Source organism: Protopterus annectens, chromosome 11.part0, assembly GCF_019279795.1.
Source record: "Protopterus annectens isolate FY-2018-M chromosome 11.part0, PAN1.0, whole genome shotgun sequence".
Classification (NCBI taxonomy): Eukaryota; Metazoa; Chordata; order Ceratodontiformes; family Protopteridae; genus Protopterus; species Protopterus annectens.
The window spans coordinates 211,333,661-211,356,828 of NC_056745.1; the positions used below are offsets into that span (position 1 = coordinate 211,333,661).

The 23,168-nt window shown below is 42.5% G+C and overlaps 1 protein-coding gene across 1 annotated transcript in view; it reads right to left on the reverse strand.

Moving 5' to 3' along the window:
- SNRPF (small nuclear ribonucleoprotein polypeptide F) overlaps nucleotides 1-22,267 on the reverse strand; it is a 56,804-nt gene extending 34,537 nt beyond the window's left edge. The window contains exons 1-2 of the mRNA XM_044087632.1: nucleotides 22,132-22,267; nucleotides 21,754-21,879 (exon numbers count right to left, since the gene is read on the reverse strand). Of these exons, the coding sequence (XP_043943567.1) occupies nucleotides 21,754-21,879; nucleotides 22,132-22,134 (129 nt within the window). The 5' untranslated portion in view covers nucleotides 22,135-22,267. The remainder of the gene's footprint in view (nucleotides 1-21,753; nucleotides 21,880-22,131) is intronic.
- Between the last annotated feature and the right edge of the window lie 901 nt (nucleotides 22,268-23,168).

Sequence of the window (23,168 nt, forward strand, 5' to 3'; positions counted from 1 at the left end):
AATTCCTCCAAGAAAGGCTGTAGAGGTAGCTGTGGCCCCGGTGGAGTGGGATCTGATGCCTGTAGGGACAGATTTTCCATGAAAGGAGTAACAATCGTACGCAGTGGCCTATCCATTTTGAAATTGTCTGTTTGGTGACTGGCTTCCCTTGAGCTCCTACAGCATAGAACACAAAAAGTTGTTCTGATTTCCTGAAAGGCTTTGTCCTGTCCAATAACGCAGCTGTCTATGGATGTCTGAGTGTAGCAGCCATTCCCCTTTAGAGGATTGGGGTAAAAGGTAGTTAAGTGTATGGCTTGATTTAAAGCTACCCTGGATACCACTTTAGGCATAAATGACGGGTTGGTTCTAAGGGAAACCCTGTCCTGATGGAAGATGAGAAAGGGCTGCACAGCCATGAGGGCTTGTAGCTCCAAAACCCCCAAGAGGGCTTGTAGCTCCGAAACCCTACGAGCCAAGGTAATGGCCAGAAGGAAAGCTGTTTTCCAGGACAAATATTGCAAACTCTGTTGAGGCAGCTGGTTCGAAGGGAGGTAATGTTAATTTTTCTAGAATGTAATTAAGATCCCAGGCTGGAATTGGTAGTTTCCTAGGTCTTATATTCTTAGCCCCTCTGAGGAACTCTAAGAGTGGGTGAGAGAATAAAGGTGGATCAGTGTTGAATTCTGCAGAAATGGCTGAGGCATGAATTTTTATGGAGGAAAATGAAAGTCCACTGTTCAACAGCTCAGCTAGATACTGTAATATCCGAGGCAAATTCAGTTTTCTGGGATCCTGGCCTTTTTTCTCATTCCAAGAGCAAAAGTTTCCATTTTGCGGAGTAAGCCTTTCTAGTAGATGGCCTTCTGGCCTCCAAAATGACATCCTGCACCTCTTTGGAGAGTAGGGTCTGTTGTGGTAAGGAATTTTCCATGCAGCGAGATTGAGATTGAGTGTTTTCAGCTGGCTGGGAAGAGTTTTGTAGTTGTGCTGAAGAGGCATTAGAGGCAGGGACCAGGGAGGAGTATGCATTAGGCTCCTCAGGAGAGGGTACCAGTGTTGTCTTGGCCAGTCTGGAGCAATCAGTATCATCTTTGGTCTGTCTGCTCTTGCTTTCAAGAGCACCTTGGGCAGAAGAGGCAAAGGTGGGAAAGTGTAAACTGTCCATGCTGCCCAACTGAAAGAAAGGGCGTCCACTCTCCAGGCCTTTGGATGAAAGGTCCTTTAACAGAACTTTTCCCAATTGAGGATTCCTGTGGGAGGCGAAGAGATCTATGTCTGGCCTTCCCCACGCTTGGATTATCTTTGTAAATACTTGAGGATGCAACTTCCATTCGTCTGGGTCTGTCATAATTCTGATTAGATTTGTCTGCCATTGTGTTTTCCAAACCTGGCAAGTACTGCTTTAAGTTCGATTTGCCATTCCAGAGCCAAGTTCCAAAGTGACATGGCTAGTCTGCACAGGGGGTATGAATGTGTTCATCCTTGTTTTGTTTATGTACCACATTACTGTGGTGTTGTCTGTTCTTATCAATAAATTGCCCTGGATGCAAGAGGTCCTTGAAAGCTGTAACTGCATTTATCACTGCTAGCATTTCTTTTTGCTTGATGTGAAGGTGCTTTTCCTTTTGGGACCATTTGCCCCGAATGCACCTGTCTGTCATGTGCAGCCTCCAGGCATAGTCTGAGGAGTCTGTTGTGATGATTTGCTTGAGGCTTGCAGAATGGAAGGCCTGCGTTTGCTTGACATGCTTGGGCCCACCATAGAAATTCCTTTTGCAAACATGGAATTATTGGTATTATTGTTTCCAAACTGTGGCTGTGTTGAGACCATAGGTTTTTTAGGTACCATTGAAGTTTCCTCATGTGCAACTTTGCACATGGGATTAAAAGAATGCAAGATGCCATGAAGCCCAGAGCCTGCAGGATTTTCCTTGCAGTGAGCCTGGTACAATTTGCTAGTATTTTGAAGTACTGAGTTAGTTGCCCTTGTTTTCTGGCGTGAGGTAGGCCATCTGGGTATTTGTGTCCAAGTTGGTACCCAGGAAAGTTATTGAGATGGCGTTAGCCTGGATTTCTCTGACCGTCTATCCCAGAGAATTTAACAGTGTTACATAAGCTAGATGTTCCAGAAGTATGTGCTTGCTGTCCACTTGGATCAGGCAGTCGTCCAAATAAGGGCAAATTTGGATCCCTTGAAGTCTGCAGTAGGCAATTACTGATGCCAGGCATTTTGTGAATACTCTGGGCGCAGTAGATAACCCAAAAGGCAATGCAGAGAATTGATAGTGGATTGAACCTGCAAGAATTCTGAGGTATCTTCTGCAGCTTTGTCCGATTGGGACAAGCAAGTATGCCTCCTTGAGGTCTAATGTTACCAGCCAAAACTCCTTGCCCAGCATGGGAAGAAGCTGCTGTAATGTGAGCATCTTGAATTTTGGTACGAGTAGAAATGTATTTAGGATGGATAAGTCCAAAATGGGTCTCCAGTCGGTTCCTTTCCTTGGTACCAGAAATAGTCTGGAATAAAAACCTTGACCTTGCTCGTGAATAGGTACCTCTTTAATAGCGTTCATGTCCATGAGTTTTGAAATTTGTATTTGTGCCTCTGCCATTTGTGTGGCAGGTTTGGCATGCCTCATTTTTGGAAGAGTGTGAAAATGAAATCTGTAGCCTCTGTTTATAATGTCCAGGATCCATTTGTCTGTTGTGATATGCCAATTTCTTGTAAATGCCAGCTTTCCTCCCAAGGGTGCTGCCAGCTGAGACTTGCTTGGCATGAAAAGGAGAAGGAAGTCATTGGGTTTGTTTTCTGTATTGTGCACTGTCCGTCTTCGCCACCTCTTGGTGCTGGAGATTGCCATTGTCTGCCTCTATATGATCCCTGAGATTGCCTCTATATGATCCCCGAGATTGTCCTCTGCCCCTTGTGCGCCTGTATCTACCTCTTTGGGGCTTATCCGTGGCTGGAAAGGACCAGTTTTTAGGCCAATTTCTGCTAAAACGAGGTGGTGCCTTGACATTTTGCATAGATTTAGCTTTTTCTTCCATTTCCTGTAGTATCTCCTCAGCATTAGTACCAAATAGTACATCCTTTTGTAAAGGAGCATCTAGTAGTTTAGCTTTAACATGATCAGGCAAGCTTTGTTCCCCCAAGCCAGGCATGTCTACAAATGACTGATCCTGTAACAGCTCTACTTGAGGCCTCTAAGGCATCACAGCCACATTGTAAGGTGTGTTTACCCACTTGTTCTGCACTATGCATCATATCCTGCAATTCCTTCAAATCTGGTTCAGGTTGAGACATTTTACTTCTTAATTGTGTGATAACAGAAACTGCTGATATTTAAAGCATACGGAACGGACAATTTAAGGCCCTCATGGCTAGGGCGGCCGAGGTGTATACCTTTTCCCCCCACCTTTCTAAGGATCTAGATTCTCTTTCTGAAGGTAGTGGATTCTTGGCAGTAGAGGCCTTCATTCCCTTGGGGCCTTGAGAAATTGTTTCAGGGTCAGCATTATGGCTTTTGAAAAGAAATTGGTGAGAGTTAGGAACTCTGTAGTACCTATCAGGTTTGACTGGGGCAGGAGGCAGGGAATCCGGATCAAGGCAAGTCTCCGAGTAAACATCATCAAGTATGTCCAAAACAGGAGGAATCGCCAGAGGTCTGTGTTGAGGTAAGAAATTCCCTAAGCCTTTTCTTGGAATCAGTAAAGTCTTGGCCTTCCCAATGGAAGTGTTCTCTCAAGGTGTGTAAGGTTTCCCCAAAAGAAAAATCCTCTGGGGGAGATACAGAAGGAATGGACTGTTCTGCATCAGAATCTTCATAAGGGGAGTAAGAGTGTTCCTCTACATCAGAATGTTGAGGAAAATGGAACCCTGTTCAGAAGAGGGAGAATCTTCCTCCACTCTGGGTCTATTGTCTGGAGGGGGTTGGGAACCCTGATAAGAGTAATTAAATCCTCAGCCATTTTAAGCATCTGCTTTTTAGGCATGGGGCCTGGAGATGGGCCCTGTGCAACAGGCCTCTTGGGATGCATGGCTGATTTGGACTTAAAGGCCTTAATGGAAAAGGAAGATTGTCCACATTAGGAGGCTCAACACTCAGTGGCTTTGGTGGTTGTAGTCAGAGTAAGAGCCGAGGTACCTGCAGTCTCGGTTACAGAAGACCCCGCCAAGGAAGTGTAGTCAGTAGTCAGGGACTGTATAGGAGTCTCGCTGAGAACCGGACCACATGCAGCCGGTTTTGGCATGGTGTCAGTCCTTAAGACTACTGTTTTGTCCAAAAAACACAAGGACGAGTCTCAGACGACATTTTATAATCAAAGGCTTTACCAAAATAATGTTGGGCAAACTTCGCCCGAAGCTTAATAGTACGTTTATTGAAAGTAGCGCAAAAGTGACAGCCTGAGACGTCGTGGTCTGGGCCTAAAGGTATGCAGAGGGAATGGAAATCCTCATGCGGTATTTGCTTCCCACAAGAAATACAATTGTTAACTGTCTGACATCGGTCAGAGGCAAGAAAAGTTTCCCCAACGGGGTACTTAGCTTTAAAGACTACCTCGGTTTCCAATTTTTTTGTAAATTCAGGAGCTGGCCGACCGGCACTTGCAAACTGCTTCTGCTTCGGCCACCGTGCGGAAAAAACTGAAGAAAATGGCGTCGGCTGTGTCTTGTATACCCCTGTCGCGCTGACATCAGGAAAGAAAGCGACAACAACTGACGCCAGACCAAGACTTTGGAATTCGGCCGACCGAGGACCCGCCTGATGGCAGAGAACCCATCTGTGATTACTGCAGCTGTATGCACGATGAACATATAACTAGCATTTTTTCATTTGAAGGCTTGTTTAGCTGCGTGACAAAGCAGAGTACTTGGGGGGGGGGGCACAGGAAAACAGCCCTTGGTTAAAAAAGAAAAGATACAGACTCAACATTTCACCATGGTTTGGTGCTGGAAATTTACCTCTGGTATTTACAGGTTAAATATTTTTATTATGTAATTTCAAAGTCTGATCACATGGGGTCTGGTATATTGAAGTAACCAACTGTTAGGCTGCAAAAAAAGTTACATCACAAAGGCTTTCTTCCTAAAGTTCCTGTCACTGCATCATTGATTTTACATGCATTCACTGCAGTCTTTCATGCTGCTCAATGACTACTTAAAACAGTGAGAATGCCACAGAACAGACTTTCAGCATGGCCAAACTTTGTGAAGCCTGAATTGCACTACTTTCAGGCTCATCTCCCATTCCCCTTCACACCCAACTTCCCTAGCTGTCAAAGCACCAAGGGTAATATGAGCAGTTACCTGCTGTGATTGGCAGCTCACAGCAAGAGACTTTCTTGAGCTGCCTGTCCACATAGGAGGTAAAGGCTAGAACAAGGAAAACAGCAAGAGACTTTTACTGTTTCCTTGTTCTAGCCTTTACGTCCTATACAGACAGGGGAAGGACCAGAGAGCTGACACCACAGCATGGGTGGGTTTTTAGGACAGTCGTAGTCAAGTTTGGAGAGGCAACTTGCCAGAAAGCTACCTGTATTTAGTAGCCTTGACCTCAATTAATTGGAGACTGCAGCAAGAGCGGGTTAAAAGTGAAACAGTCACAGTACAGTAAGGTACTGTTCTTGAGGAGAGAAACAGTCAATTTAAAAACGCAATGTTTATTCACAGCAGGAACAATTGGGAGAAAAAGGACAAACTTCAGCATTTAATATTAGAATCACGTTGTCCTTTAATTAAAAGCAGGAGTCAAACAAAAAGCAACATTGCTCTCATTTACCCTGGTAACATCAGGCAAGGAAACCAAGCAATAATGTTGTACACTCCTACAGGTCTACAGCAGTATTTTAAATTGGGTCTTAACATTTGGTTAGAACTCTTCCCAAACGAGTCAGGACATAAAAAGCAGAACAGTTGCTGGCAAAAACGTAATATTCAGAGATGCAAAACAAAATTCTCAATGCCAGTGTGTGGCGAGTGAAGCACCATACCACATCATTGGGGGAGGGGGGGGGGGAAGGGTGTTGCAACAACCCTAGAATTATAGGGCACAAGTATTTTATCTTTTGTTTCTACAGTAGAAACTAGCTTAGCTTTGTTACAACTAGGCAAGCATATGACATTCAGAGAATACATGTACACCATCTGTAGAAATTAAAATCTAGCACTACTGTTGAGGAAGGGTGGAAACAGGACAGTTTGCAATATAGGAGTGGTCCACCAATGCAGCCATTAAAACTGCACAGAAGTCCAAAAAAAAAAAAAAAGCGCAGTATTTGGCAACTCTGTACTTACCAGAGGGACTAAAACTGCAACATTAAGCATTACTGATTTACCAAAAAATAACTGATGTGCGCGGGGGGGGGGTTTACAGCAGCAATGCTGCAATCCATGACACAAGAGCAAAACTGTACAAGAGTAGTGTGCATACTGTGCAGAAGGACAGCGATTAGTCATTGCCACCTGAAGCTTTATCCTACCCAAGGGGAGACTACAGCCATCAGTCCAAACAAATGCTAGTGCTAACTAGGCACTATTGTACAACCTACTGCACTGCTCTGAAGTCTTGCACAAGAATTTCAAGTCCTCATACTATGCATTCCAGGCAAAGAATCTCGAGTCTCCACACTGACCAACTAGATTAGTCGTGCAGAGTGCAAATGCATACATTCTGGCAGATACTGGAAAAGTGAACTAGAGCTTGACATTTGAGAGCTTATTAGCCAGAGGGATTACATTTTGAATCTATAAAAATTAGACTGCTCGCTGTGTGGTGACAGTGCCTTGTACAGATGAAAGCAGAAACCTATAAAGTGTTCCCCTGTAACCTTACGCAGTACTATGCAGCAGTTTCTACTTCCACAGTGCCTGACAGTCTGCTGTCCTTCCCAGTTGTAGTTCATAAAAAGTTACACCACACACCATGGACAGACTTTCCAATTTCACTGCCAGCAGAGATGGGCATCCTGAGACAAATGTAGGTATGGTCCAATTCAGATGACCAACCTTAAACAGCATGACAAATGCAATTAAACAAATGTCACTGGAGACAATTCAGTAACAAGCATTACATCCACACCACGAGAAACTTAAGCAACCTACCTAAGCTCCACACACTTAAGACATACATCCTACAAAAAGAATCCAACAGAAAGCACTACACCAAATCAACCATACAACATTGGTTTGATCTGCAATTCTGCAGACTGGATCGGTTCGATTCTGCTACTGAACTGGAACGACTGGTCAAGAGTGGCCAATCTTATGTTTGAAGTCTCTACAGATATTTCAGCTATTAGAACGGTTGATCTTAATTCAGAATATCTACAGGCATATCCAATTACACGGCAACCAGCAGGCAGCAGATTTAGTCTCAACCTACAGCTGCAGTGTTACTTCTGTATTCTACTGTACCAATCTAGGGCTACATAAAACAGCTTTCCACTACAGCCAGACATAGGGTAATCCAAGCGCCAAAATCCTGTACTTGCTGAATGGCAATTTTCTTTTTAGAGTACGTTTGAGGCCAATGTTCTTTAAAAAGGTGACAGACCTTTAACACACATTTGAGCAGTGGTGTAAGCCATGCACAAAATATCCTAAACTGTACTGGCCAGCTGCATACCAGATTCTAAATACATGCACAAAACTTTTTTTTTTTTTTTTTTACACTGTAGCTGTGGTGCCTTCTGTGCAGAGTTTGCATGTTCTTTCTCCGTTCACGTGTGTTTTCTCCAGGTATGTGTAAAACATTGTGAGCATTCCTACATGCTATGTGCGTCTAACTGCAACAGTGCTAATCAAGCTAATCTCCAATATAGAGATTGCTTAAGCATTGTATACTGTCACACCAAGTAAAGATTACTGCCTTAGGGTGCAGTCACAGCACTGCAAGACTGCTTCAAGTGCATGGACCAGTCAATGTTCAGTAAAGCAGCCACAAGTCAACAGACATGGAATATATAGAATCCGTTATGGCCTACATCTCAAGTGTGTGAATGTGACAATTACCAGACACCACGCGTGCAAACCAAAAACCATGGCTGTCTAGTGAGGTGTACAGGCTTATCAAGTCACAAAATGCAGCATTCAGAATTGAAGACAAAGATGCCTCATGGGTGGCCCCAGCAAACCCAAGATGCAGAGAGAAACCAAGGAATAAAAATTCCAGGTCACCAATGACCACAGGGACTGACTGGACAGCTACAGAAAGGCATACCAGCCATAACTAGACTACAAACCCGCATCTTCCCAATGTGTGAATTCTTAAAATCAACTTAACCAGGCTTGACAACTGTTGCAGATGGCACTTCATTCCGACCATTAAGTTTATGCCTCAACACAGCTGATGTCCTAAACACAGACAATTAGCCCAAGGAAAGCAGCTGGTCCAGATATGAGAAAGGTTCTCAGCTGGCATCGGTACACTTTGAATACATCACCGTGATTAGCCATTAAACAGAGATACTAAGAACATGACTATCATTGCCTTGCCAAAGAAAGCGCAGCCTGAATGACTAATCGCCCAGTTGCTCTAACATTGACAATAATGAAGTGATGACACTCGATACGTTGCAGTGTGCCTATAGGCCAAACTGCTGCACAGCAAATGCCATCTCTTTAGCACTTCATGAAACCATAAACTCACTTGGAAAACAGTTGTCAAAATGTTATTCATAGACTAGGTTCTGAGGTGGGGTGACAATATTGAAGGCAGAACTGGTGAGGAAACTAATCCAACTGGGCATAAACACCTTGTGCAATTGGATATCAGGCTGCCAGACCTAAAAAGGTATGTGTGGGGAAACAGCAGGTGTACCACACTGCTCGAGTCCTCTACTATTCACCTTGCTTACATGACTAACTTGTAGGAATGAAATAGTGGAGAAACTGTCTTTGGATGGTGTTAAATTTCACTATGGCCGTTTTAATAACTTAATGAGTTACTAAAACCAAAGGCTAAGGATGATAGAGGAAGTGGGCCTTTCCCATGTGGAGCATGCAAAATATGCGATAAAATGAGGAATGTTGATGGGTGGATTAGTGGAAAGAAGTTTTGGATAAAGAATGATTCCTGCGGTGTGGTCTAAATCATTGGATGTGCATGTTCCTGTGGTGTGGTCTACATTATTGGATGTGGATACACACCGTATAAATGGTATGTGGGACAAGCTAAAAGGAAGGTGAAGTTGAGAATTCTGGGACATCTGGGAGATGTGAGGAATAGGAGAGAGCCCAGTGGCTCAGCATTTTTGCAGTGCCCATGGGGGTAACAGTTTTAGTGTTAGCACAACCCTATGGGGGCCGCAATATGGGAGGGGGTTAATACAAACTCAAAGTTGGAAACAAAAAAAAGTTTTATTTGGGTACTTTTTATTTCCTTGTGGGTAAGGTTGCGCGTCAGGGCTGGTAACTGCATGTAAAAAACTACCAATCATTAGTGGACCGGAGTTCTGCTGTGGCGACCCCTAACTGGGAAAAGCCGAAAGAAACATTTCCGTGTGGGTACCATTTCCTGGGGGCCTAACTTTGGAAATTGGGGATGTAGATTTTTTTTTTTTCATAAGTTGGTGGTGGTAAAAAACACACCTGATAAGTCAGTGACTTGAGCTGGGCAATGTTTTGGGAACTTTGTGGGTGTGGAAGATGTGCAATAGAATACAAGAGCTGCTGGAAAGGCATAGAGTTATTCCTTTGAAGGCATGTGTGGCAGAGGTACCGGATGAAGTAGAAGTGGCAGCTATAGCAGTGCTCAGTGTTTTTTTTTTTTTTTGGGGGAGAATTCCCAGTTCTCTTTGGGGACAGTTGAGGTGCGTTTCAGTATTACATGACTGTATAGCCAGACAGTAATGTAATCCAACTGAATCAGTTTGTAGACACCACACTTGCAGGTAATGTCAGAAACAGGGTGGAGTGAAGGGAACATCTGCTCAGCTGGTGTGACAATCTGGCATTGAATATCAGCAAGACTAAAGAATAGATTGTGGATTTTAGGTGGTCTCAGGAGCACAACCACCTCTGGAAAAATCAAGGTAGCAGCAGTACAAAGACTCAAGAGCACTACTCCTACGGAAACTGAGGAAAGCAGCAAACCTGTCACAGTCCATCCTCCAAGCCTTCAATAGAGGAACCATTGGAGTGTACCGACAATCATACAGTACAGAAACTAATGCCTCAAGACTGCACACCTCTGTGTGTGTGTGTGTGTGTGTGTGTGTGTGTGTGTGTGTCTGTCTGTCACAGCCTGGCTCCACTGGCATCGGATTACTTGCACGACTACGTATTGGAAGAGCTAGAAAGGAGAAGACTACTAACCCTGCTTGTGGCATGTTCTCCTGCCTTTCCTGGGACAGCTGTTAATACAATGTGCTATAAGACTTCCAGGCTCAATAGATGCTTTTCCTCCCTATCCACCAGACTGATCAACAGGCATGCCAGTAGCCATTCTGCTCTTCCAGCCAATTAACTGAATATTAAGTAAAGGGCATACTCCTTTCAGCTGTTCCTGTTAGTGGTCACCACAGCGGATCTGTTTCCATTTCTTCCTGTCCTCTGCATCTTGCTCTCACACAATTTCTTCCTGTCCTCTGCATCTTGTTCTATCACACCAACCACCTGCATGTCCTCTCACCACATCCATAAGCCTCATCTTAGGCCTTTTTCCTGGTAGCTTCATCCTTAGCATCTTTTCCAATACACTCAGCATCTCTCCTCAGCACGTCCAAACAACCATAATCTTCTCTGGCTTGGTCTCCAAACCTTCCAACCTGGGCTGACCCTAATATACTTATTCCTAATCCTGTCCACCCTAGTCACACCCAGTGCAAATCAACATCTTCAGTTCTGCCACATCCAGCTCCAACGCCTGGCTTTTTGTCAATGCCACTGTTTCCTAACCCATATAAACATAGCTGGCCTCACTACCCTCTTGTAGACCTTCCCTTTCACTCGTACTTGTCTGTCAACTAACTCCTGACACCCCCCCACTCCATCCTGACTGTACTCGCCTTCACCTCTTCCACACTCACCATTACTATCATGTCCATTTACTCCAATATCACTACTACTAGCAACATACCTTAGTGCAGTATCCAAATCTGTTCTGAAATGACGTGCAATACTTTATGCAATATTTTTGCTTCACAGGTACTTGAGTCTGTGCGATATCTGTGCAATAACCTAAATGTCACATTTTTTATGCATGTAATGTCAAGTGTCCTAATATTACCAAATAGTAACTATGCATGTTTCTTGCACTGAAAATGAAACAATTTCATTAGTCTTTGATTGGCATATTGTGCAGCTAGTTTACTTTGACTAGTGTCAACTGTAAGCTTTGGAAATTCTCTCCCCTCTGTCCCATTACCACTATGTTACAACAATCCACTTCCCTCCCCAAAAGGTCAAGACCAGAGGATAAGAGATCAGTGTTTCAGCTTTACGATAAAAATAGAGTGGTTCGTCTTTTCAGCTTTTCCCAGGTAGGGGTCACCACAGAACTCCAGTCTAAGGATTGGTGATAAGATTTTTATGGCGCCGAGTTGCCAGCCCGACGCCCAACCTTCAGCAAAGGCACACCCATTAAAGCAGGTCTTTGAGGCCACTTGACCACAGGGAGGACATGGACTCCCCACAGAATGCACTCCAGCCAAGAATCGAACAGGAGACCCTCTTGCTGCGAGGCAAGAACGCAACCGCTGTACCACTGCGGGTTAAGATAAAAATAAACTAGCAACTTACCTCATTGCAAAGGCTTAAATAAGCCTGTGCTCCTGACAGTGGCCAACTACTGCACAATACTCCCGCTATAGAAATTACATACTTCTGTCTTACTCGCAAGACCACCTTTCATTACAACTACTCATTCCCCCAAACCCCACCTCACACGTCTTAACATTGCCATAGCACCACAGCTCTAATACCTCCAACAGTGAGCTGTTTGTATGCACCCATCTCAGTATTCAGTCCATAAACACACCACCACACACTTCCACAAAACAGCTTGAACATACTGCCCATAAACAGGAGTCACAGAAGCCTCAGTTACACAAATGTCATGCAGCCCTTAGTCCGCCGATGTAGCAATTTTAAGTAACCTGGCTAAAACCCTACACAAGGCAATGAAATACTAACCCCAGGCTATAATATTCATAGACTAGACTGCACAAATGCAGAGGAGCATACAGGAGGCATTGCCAAAACATACAAAGATGTACAAAAACTAGTACACCTAGACATGACACCTCCAGGTCTCACTGAAACATTAATTTGGAAATTAACCCCCCCAAAACCTCTACATCCCTCCTGGTAAGGACCCACTCATCCATTATTGAAAACCTTCACTGGTCATACTCTACATTTAACCAGGAAACCATAACGGTGGACTTCAATATGGACTGGCTAACTTGCACTTCAGAAAGTGCCTCTAACTTTACAAACCTACACTGGTTTTATCCAAAAAATACAACCACCAACCAGGTTAGGCAAGCACAGCAAAGGGCAGTCTATACTGGATTGGGATCTACAATTCTGGCTGCCTCACTGACAACCTTAGCCCTCTACCCACACATCTACCTCAGATCAACCAAGCCCGACAGTCTTACAACTTAAGGAACACACCCCAGCAACACTAAAATCATCTCTAAAAATTCTGGAGTTCTATCAAAACTATTAGAACCTAGGCAATCCTCAACTCCCCTACAAATACCACAGAAAGCAGAGCAACTCAGTTTAACTTTCACTTGGGACTCCATAGTTCATCCCCATTTACTCCAGCAGGAACATTCCCCAGCTCATTCTAACTCCCAACTGAATATCTTAAGCTATCAGCTGGCCCACTTGCTCAATGATGGATCGGCAATTTTCCAGCTATATTCCCCAATGTCATCCTTCTGCAGAGGCAGCACCTCAATAGAACCTATTGCCATGCATCTCCACATTCTAAAATTCTAGAGAAAAAAAGTACACAAATATAAAGCAACTTACCAACTCCCCAATATGGACCATCCCAGACAGCACCGTAACCGCCCGAAGTTACACCAACACAATAAACCCAAGTCAAAAATAAGAACTTGTTTCTTCCAATTTCCTGTGTCTAAAGCTTAACGCAGTTTCCCACCAATCTACTCAGAGCTCTCTTCCCTTAACCCAAACAGCCCTACCACGGTTTCAGTAACAGTTGTCCTACAAAGTTCAATTCTAGGTCCACTCCTCTTCACTCTACCACTACTAACCTTACTACCATAGTTCAATATGCAGAAGACTCCCCAAGATACAACCCCAAAATAATTCAGCCATTTAATCCTGCATCAACTTATTCTCCATCCAGACTAAAATTAATGCTTCTCAAATAAACAAACTGACCACACCCTCTCATCTACTTTCAAAAACAAAATCAAGCCAGTCTCACATACCAAACTACTTAAGTCACCACCGCTAGCTTAATATTTGACAAACATAGCACTAGTCACACAAAAGGCAGACAATTGCAAGGACTCCCTTGTCTAACACATTCTACACCTTTGTCCAGCGTCACAAACCTCGAGACTTAACTTTGGGTCAGATTCGCAAACACAGATCCCACCACTGCGCTGCTCTGCCAACTAAAGGGGCCAGAGCTACCCTCCAAGTGTCTTGTACAACCTGACTTCCAATAGGTCCACGAGATCTAAAATTCCTATTAAAAAGTCAAAGTTTCGGAGACTCAAATATCCAGAACACCATCCCTCAACAAATCAAAATACCAGAAACCCATCCACCTGGCTCTGCCCATGCACAGCAGCTGGCAGAAAATACCCACAAATCTCCTCCCCAGTCTTGCAGCTACTTTGTTACACCATACCTCTTCTCCTTACCCCCACAGCCTTGCACCCGATGATTCATACTTGCACACACTGCACGCGCAACAGTTGCGCATGACTTTTCTGACTGCCTCCATTTTGCCAGCCCACACCTACTACGGCTTGAAGACTTGCTGTTTTAACTAGATGGCAGTTTCCTCATTGTTACACTAAAAATTATATAACTTGACTGCACTTTAACTAAATGGACTGCTTGTCCAGTCGGACTTCCCAGTAAAAACATATGCAACCACGCCCTTTGGAGCACCAAGCACAAAACCCTAAGACAAGCCAACACCATCCCATATTTTAATTATGGAAAACTCCATTAAGAGACGGCCTTCTCACACTAGACTGAATAAGCAGAAAACCAGTTACCCATCACAAGCAAGAACATGCCAAGTCAAACCATACACTCAAGTCATTAAACCACAAGTATCCATGTGGATGTGTAAACAACACTCACCTCCATGGACTAGAGAGAAATTAGAGAACCAAGACTCCCAGCATAAAAATTAGAGGACAGACTTTCAAAATCAGTTTAGTTTCTGATGCTATTCCAAGGGGAGGGGGGGTTATAGTAAAGACCAAGTCACTTTGCCAAGGATTGCCTGCAAGAAAATCCACTCCCTCCATCCATGCTCTCCTCACCTTAGAGAGTGAGCGAGTACCTGCAGTTACTGATAACAGTTTAAAGCTGCTACCCCAGCAGTGCAGGACTACAATGCCTTCCCCACATTCAAGCCAGCTGCTGCACAGGCAGGGACCAAAGGTTGCAGAGTCTCAACAGGATAACGCGCTAGTAGCACATCCTGCCACAACTGCACCTCCAGCCCAGTAATGGAGCAGCTGCATGAATATTTATGGCCATATCAAATTTCTGTATTAAAAAAACACACAAAACAAAACCACCTACCAAAACATTTCATCTGGTATAAAACTGCTCCACATCACCCTTCTACCAAACATTTAGCCCATTACAAAACCAGCAGCAATATTTCAGTATTATTTATAGGTTCGTAGTTATGTACTAGGCTAATGGCACTAGAAACTTTACAAGCCCAGCCCAAAGGATTCCCTGGCAACATGCCACCCATTTCAATTTTTTTTTTTTTTGTTATTTCCCCATTTACTCAGCATAATCTCTTTAAGGCAAGTGAGGTGCTTTGCTTGATGTGCAAGGAAGTCTATTCCCAAGCACGGGCAGTCTGGGTTAGGAACCAGTCCCTCCAGCAAGTTCTGTTGATTGCGGTAATTAGGTTGAGGTCTATGGAGTGTGTGGCACGGAGGGATTGGGATTTCTTTAGATGTAGCACATCTTAACAGCACTGTAAGACATGGCTTTGTAGGTGAAGCAGAGATGGCCTTTAAGTAGACTATATGATTAGACTTTCCGCATAGAGCAAGTGTTTAAGACCTATAATACTCTTAGCGAGACATTTGTGGTCTTTCTAGTTGTTTCATACGTCTAGAAAGGTACATGCCAAATTGGGTCTTTACTCTAATTGCTCTAATGAGGAAAAGCAGAGACTGACCTCTTTTCCTGGGTGCAAAACCCTTTTGAAATTAGAGGTGCCACAGGATTTTCTGACCACAGTGGCAGTGCTAGTCAAAGGAGAGGTTGACATCCACTTGTGTTCCCAGATGCACCTTGGATGTTTGGACTCCATTGATATGTTAATTCATAGGTACAGTGTTCTTTTCAAAAGGAATAAACGTGCATTTTTTGGCACTGAGCTTAACGGCATGGTTCTGACACCGGTCAATGGTCTCCATAAGGCCTTTCTGTAGAATGTCATTTGGAGAGCCAATAGCTCCCAGTTTGCAATAGTCTGCGAACTTTGACAGTTGCTTGGTCTTGGCCTGGACTTCAGAAAAGTGATGCCAAACAGGAGAGGATCCAAAACAGATCCCTGTGAGACTCCCACTTGCGAATGGTCTCTAGTCCGACTTACAACCCACAATGTGGGAAGTGGACTCGTGAGCCAGTTTGCAACCCACCTTGTGACAAGGGTTGCTGCCTAGTTTTGAGAGTCTACGATTCCCGAGCTAGGAATTGTACTGAAGGCCTTGGCCAAATCTAGGTAGGCTGTGTGGACTACCTTGCCTTCATCCACTGCTCTGGTGACAGACTTAAAGTCTACAAGGTTGAGCAGACACTATGGGTAGACAGTCTGGAGATTCCCCACATCCCTGTTTATTAGATCCATGATGCGCTCCATAGCCTTCCACACCACTCGTGAGGCTAATAGGGTGGCAATTCCAAGGGTTCATAGTTGCACCCCCTGGGGGGGGGGGGGGGACTGTAGCAGTGTGCCAATTGGTGGGATCAGAGGCTGCGATTCAACAGGGCACACCGATGTGGCACCAGCTCATTTTGAAATTCATGTAGAACAGCCAGGGATAGTCAGGTCCCATGAAAGCTGTATTATTGGCCTTGGACAGTGATTTTAACCTGTGCAGCTGTAATATTGGGTACCAAGCATTCATCCAATATTGTAATTGGCCCTTTAGGAGGTGAGGGGGGTAAAGCTGGCAATTAATCTGTCAGCCCATATACTGGCAATGTCTTGTTGGCCCAGTATAGGAGTTACCATTGTGTAGTAGCTCACAGGAGATCCCAGCACTGCCTTGGCAGATTGACATAACTATAGAAGGCTTTATAGTGGTCTATTTAAATGCAATTTTGATTTCATAGCTAGCTTTAAAAGATGCGTGGGATCTCAGCTTTTTGTTGAGGCTACCAAGGGAGTTTAAAGCTCTGCTTTATTCTGCAATAGTGTCCAACTTCTGTTGTAGAGTTCATGGCAGGGGTGGAGGAGAGCATCTTGGTTTTATTGGGTATGGCTTATTCCATGCATTTGTGTAGGCGTTTTGTACAGTGCAGAGTAGGATTCTGCAGTCCTGCATTTCTTCTCCCCATTTGCATGGGCATTGTAGAGCAGTCACCCACATCAGTAATAACCAGATAGAGGATGTTGCTACCCGTACCCGTAGTGGGGCCAAGGATAAGCTGAGTACAGGACATTGGAATTTATCAATTCCAAACAGCGTTGAGCAAGTGTTGGTACTTTAACTATCCCTCCATTAACTGGAAAAACCACTAAAGTCACCCAATGTGTTGGGGCCTTAACGTTAGCAGACATACTAGATCCCCTTAGGACACCAGAAACAGCCAATTATTGAAGTCAATCATGTTTCTCTTTACACTGTGGTATTCTGGGTGACTGCAAGATGCTATTCAGGGCTAGGGTCATACCCTCCTGGACTACATGATCCGAGAGCTCCTCCATGTAGTCCAAGGAGGTGCATCTCAGGTAATTCCCACAAAACACGGACAATGAGTCATCTGTACCTGGAGTGACCCAAGTGCATGCCTGGCATGTCCTGCCACCCGACAGGTACCTTCTCCTTATTCAATCTAGTAAGTTGGACATGTGCCTTAAGTCACCTATGACAAAGTGTATTTGGTAAGCTGTTTTGCCCTTAGGGGCTTTGTGTGGCAAACTTGTCTGTGAGCTGCGTCCGTTTGTGCTGTGGTGGTTGTGCATTTCTGCCTTGGAGGTCTCTGTTTGGGTAGATCTTTTGAGCCTCTGCAAAGGTGGGAATGTGTTTCGTGTTAAGGGAAAGACGTGATGGTGTGTGGCTTGTGTTCTTTGTGGTAATGGTGCTAGTGTTGACCTTCCTCTTCACTGGCTATTCCAGTCTTGGCTGGAGTGAAAATTTGAAGAGTAAACTTTCTAACACCGATAGTTTACCCTAGCTTAGGGGCACTGGCGTCACACAACACAGGTTTAAGGCAGAAAGTTGGGACAGAATGCAGCCCAAACAGTACAATTTGAGAGAGTTGGAAACTACTCTAACCTTCAATGTTTCACAAACACTTTTTTGGATGCCTCTCTAAGGAAGCTTGCCATATTCTTTTCTCCTTACCATAATTTGGTCTGCAGTACTGTTTAGGTGTTAATAAAACCAAAAAAAAAAAAAAAAAACCACACATGCAAGACATGTACTAGTTGGTGAAAAACCTACACTTTGTAGAACACTTTAGTTGTGTACACCAACAGAGCTACCAATACGATTTGGTCAACATCTAAAAGCTCCCTACTGGACTACTTCACTCCATGGCATTAAAGGAAATAGATGAAACTTTAGTATTATTCCAAGCATCCAACATACAGCACAGTTTTGAACATGCTCCACCATTCCAGGACAAAGCAGTCTATATGCCTGGTCTTTGCATTTCATGTAGTCTTCTCAACATTTCTTTCCATAGCCGATTTGGGACCAAGCACCATAGCTGATTAGGGACCAAGCAGTGTAATTGCTCTCTATAAATTGGCCATATTCTTTCCTCAGAGACCACCTCTGGTTAGCTGCATACAGCCATGTTTAGAAAAAAAAAAAAAAAGAAATGGACTTACAATACTGAAATTTAAGCTTTTCAGACACTTGTGAAATTCACTTCTAATTCATAAGTAGATTTGTTTGTGCCTTTCGGCTTTTCCCGGTTAGGGGTCGCCACAGCAGAACTCCAGCCCGCTAATGATTGGTAGTAGATTTATGTGCAGAGTTACCAGCCCTGACGCACAACCTTCAACGAAGGTACGCCCATTCATGCAAGTCTCCACGCAGAAAACGCTCTAGCAGAGAATCAAACCGGACAGCATCTTACTGTGAGGCGATGCTACCGCAGCAACACCACCACCGCGGATCATACAAAAATCCACACAACACCCAATTTGGATATGTGAAAGTCTGCACGTGTGTTTGCATGCGTCCATATGCATACACATGTGTATATACATATTTGTGCACACATGTGCACGGGTATGCGTGTGTATGCACGTGTATATACACACACGGCTAAGTATAACTAACAATTAATAATAGTACTCACACAAAATACGCATTCTTTTGAATGTATGAATTGATAATTAAACCTGATAGGGGTTATATTTTATTATTGTTGATATAATATTTCAATCCGATTAGTATGTAGTTTTTAATACATTTTAACACATACTTTTAACATAATTATAAAACACATTCTACATGTTGTGTATAAAGAATATACAATACACAAATAAAAAATAAAAAATTAAAATCATGTCTAAATGTTGTCCTAATAATAAACATTGTTTAATAATAGAGTAGGACAACTTTAAATTGATCTAACAAAGTTTTTTTTGATGTAGGATATGTGTTTTAGTTACACACATTTGAGGTTATATATATATATATATATATATATATATATATATATATATATATATATATATATATATATACACACACACATACACACACATATATATATATATATATATATATATATATATATATATATATATATATATATATATATATATATATATACACACACATATATATATATAAAAAATCCCCTTATATATACACATGCATAGAGAAAAAAATATATATACATATGAAAGTGTATTTTGATATATGTAATTTTTAACACTGTAAATTAATGAAAGTATACGCAGTGTTTTTACTTAGTGTGTGGAAGTAAAACAGCCCCATTCATCAATATTAATTTTGACACAAATATTCAAGCAGATTCCACACCTCCAGGAATTATGGGCCTGGAGGCGTGTTTAGGGTGGGATTTGCTACTGCATATCCTGCAAGGCCTTCTCTAGGCGATATTTTACTTCACTGGCTCACCCGGAGTTTTGCACAGGAGTGGGCATGACAGACTGATGGGCAAACCTGCATATGAAATAAGGCACGACTGACATGCCATTCATATTAGCAGGTGACATCATGCATACCATTCACTGCACAAAAAATGTTAAGGTTCCTTCTAAGTACTGGTGAATAGTTTACCTAAATATCGATTTTCCCAAAGCAATGAGTAAGGACAAGGGCCATCAAACCTGGAGCAGATTTTAAGTAACTTATTTCTAGAAGACTGGGATCTCTGATTCATCCATGTCAGGCTACCTATAAATGTAGCCAGTGCAGAATTTTGAAGTTAGAAATACTAAAGGTTTAGAAGCCTGAGTTAACGGCAAGTAGAGCAGAATTTTGAAGTTAGAAATACTAAAGGTTTAGAAGCCTGAGTTAACGGCAAGTAGAGCCAATCCAGAATTAGACTCCCAATTGTAGAAAATGAAACAAATGTGCCCTATTTTGTATTACGTCTAGTCCTTGCAGAATTAATCTTCATTGATCACACCAAATGAAAAATTACTGCTACGCTCTCACACCCTTATCTCTAGGTTACAGTTACATTCTCACACCCTTGCTGGTATACAGCAGTACTGTTATTGAATCTCTGTAGAAGGAAAAACAAGTTTGCAGCAATACTGCCGCTCTTTGACAGGACAGTCTCATCTCCTGTTTTGACTGCAAGAAATGTTGAGCAAACCAGCTTATGGAAACTGTGACACCTGCAAAGATGTTTACAGTACAGTAGTACAAACCAATGTTACAATACTTTCTCTTCTGTATCTTCTATATGAAAAGAGCCAATGACAAGATTTAACAGAAAGAATGTTTGTTATTGTCTTACATCTCTATCTTATGCTTAAATTTTGTTTCTATTACTACACAGTTTTGGTGTACAAAAGGGATTAAGTTGTTGGATAATGAAATGGTCATTGTTTCCTTGTTCACTGTATTGCTTTTTGCCTTTAGGAAGCATCAAGACTTGTGACTTCAGATACTGTGACCATTCAGCAAGTAATGCATATCCTAAGCCAGTTATGAATTTCAGTACTTCCCAATTAAGGAGAAAATCAGGGAGGCAAGCACCCCATCCATAAACCTAGTTATTTAACATAGCATCTTTTGATGTTACCAACTTGCTCTTTGCCATATTTCAGGACTGAAATAAACAGGAATTTTCCAGCTACTTCTGATGTCGAAAAATCATAAGTTTTGCATTTTCTGGCTCGATTTCACCAAGCAAGGAGCAATTATTACTGCTGCAGACAGTCCGCTTGAATATTCAGTGCTTAACCACGATGTCAAACAGTGGGCAGGGTTTGGGCAGTGCTTGCTACTGGTGAGCAAGTAAAGTAAAATATTGCCGCCCTCTATTATACCTGCAAGAGAATATGGTTGCCACCTTTCCAAATGCCCAAAGTAGGATGCTTTATGTAGAAATGTCAGATTTTGCAGGAACAAAAAACACTCACGGCCTCTGCAAAGTACAGAACTTTGCATTTTTTGCACAAATAAAAGCTTATTCTTGTAGCATTCCAGTTGCTTATGCTAGTTCGTATAACATATGCATTTCAGATACAAAATAGTTGTTTATGCAACTAAGAAAACTTAAGAAATATTTTTGTCCTAAAATCTCAGGACATTTGTTGGTTTTATTTTTTTTTGCAGGACACAACTGCCCAAAGAGGGACTGTCCCTTTTAAAGAGTGACAGGTAGTAACTCCAACAGAACAAGGTTATTAAGCACAGTTATAAGAAAAAATGCCCCCCCCCCCAAATTAAGGTACAATATAAAAACACAGGATTACAAAAGCAATCCATTCACAAATTAGGGCTCCTGACACAAACATAGGAAAACATACTACCATCTTTATACTAAACGCAAAGCAGAAAACGCCATCTCTAAACGAGAGACACGGAAGTGCACACAGAGACGCCAGTACAGTCTCCATACACACAAGCACAGTCTCCATACACACAAGCACACACCTCTACTGGATTAACTACAAGCTATATGTATTTGCTAACAGATGCGGCTCCAGCATTCTAAATGTATACTAAAAAGAACAAAATGTGGGAGTAGAGATAAAAGTAGCAACGAACCAGTCTCTTAGAAATCGAAACAGTCTCACATCAAAGGAGATTTTTAGGTTTGAGATTGAGTAGGAACGGCGAAGTTAAAGATATTAGATGGAAAAAAATACTCACGTTATATCCCTAAAACATCACTCTTACCTGCATATTCATATATCCATCTACAGACACCAAATAGCCCTTGTACTCCATACCCCACTTCAACTTTACCATCACTGGTTTGCCAGTCAACCCGTTCAGGAAGGGTTTAGGATTCAGCGGCAAGCTCTACAAAACGAAAAAAACGTGAATAAAATTTAAGTCACATTAAAAAAAAAATCGTATTCAACCTACGAAATTTATACAGAAGTTAAGACGCTACTAAGATAAATTTAGAAAACATCGACGCATGGCGCACGCGGCAAGAAGCACAATATTAACTTCATCAAAAACGCGTCAATTCAATAAATACTATAACACAGCTCAATTCTTTTTAAATACACGAACAGAAACTGACAATGCTGGAAAGCAAGGCCTTACCATTTTTTTTACAATCACTCGACAGTAAACAAAAAAAATTTCGCCGCAGCGATAACCCGTACACGCCGCTGCAACGATAAAGGAAGAAATGGCTACCTCCAATCATCAACCTTTCACCTTTGACCCTAATCACGATTCGTCCGTTTATTTGGCAACTACACTAAATGTATTACTGATTGGCTAAGAAGAGAAGGCGCCGATTTTTTTTTTTGGCCAGCCCAGTGTTGCACCTTCACCTTTTTAACATCAGAATTACAGAAACTACGGAGAATGCACGTGGTGCTTCAGTACGCATGCAGACTCTCATAGCCATGTTTTGAGTGGCTTACTTTAGTAACTGGTATTCTACTCTGCTTAATTAACGTATTTGTTTTGTGGGGGGGGGCACAGACATGATAAATTTGGGCACAGACATGATAAATTTTGCACTTTATCCGTCTGGGTCGGGGGAAGACCGACCGTACCTGTCAACTGTACAGATTTTCCCAGAATGTCCAGATTTTTGCTTCATATTTTTGGTCCGTTTTAAATAAAATTGTGATATTTGTGGCAAATCATTAAAGACTGAAGTTACAAAATAATGACAGACATTTGAGTTTCAGACTTCATACCTTTCCAATAATTCATGCTAATGCCAAACCCGTTATTCTATCCAATTCAACTTTTTAAGTTTGTAAGAGGAATATTTAAAAACTGTACCCATTTTTGGCCGTTTGTCCAGGGTTCTTGTTCTAAGAGATTGAGAGGTATGATAACGTATTTTAAAACTTCCCCGTTTAAGAGACGCAGTAGCTTTAAACCTCAAACTGTACGATAGTGAAAACATTCAGTAGAGAAAAGCAAAGAGATTATTAGGGCTAGAGATTGCTTGACATCTACAAAGTATATTGAGGTGTGTGCCTAGCAAAGAGACCCCTGGGGGACTCCACTAGTGACTGGCCTCTGTGGAGTTGGACTCGCCACTTATAACATCCTGGGTCCTATTAGTGATCCAGCAAGCTATCCACCATGTTATAAAGGCATTTGTTTACACTTAG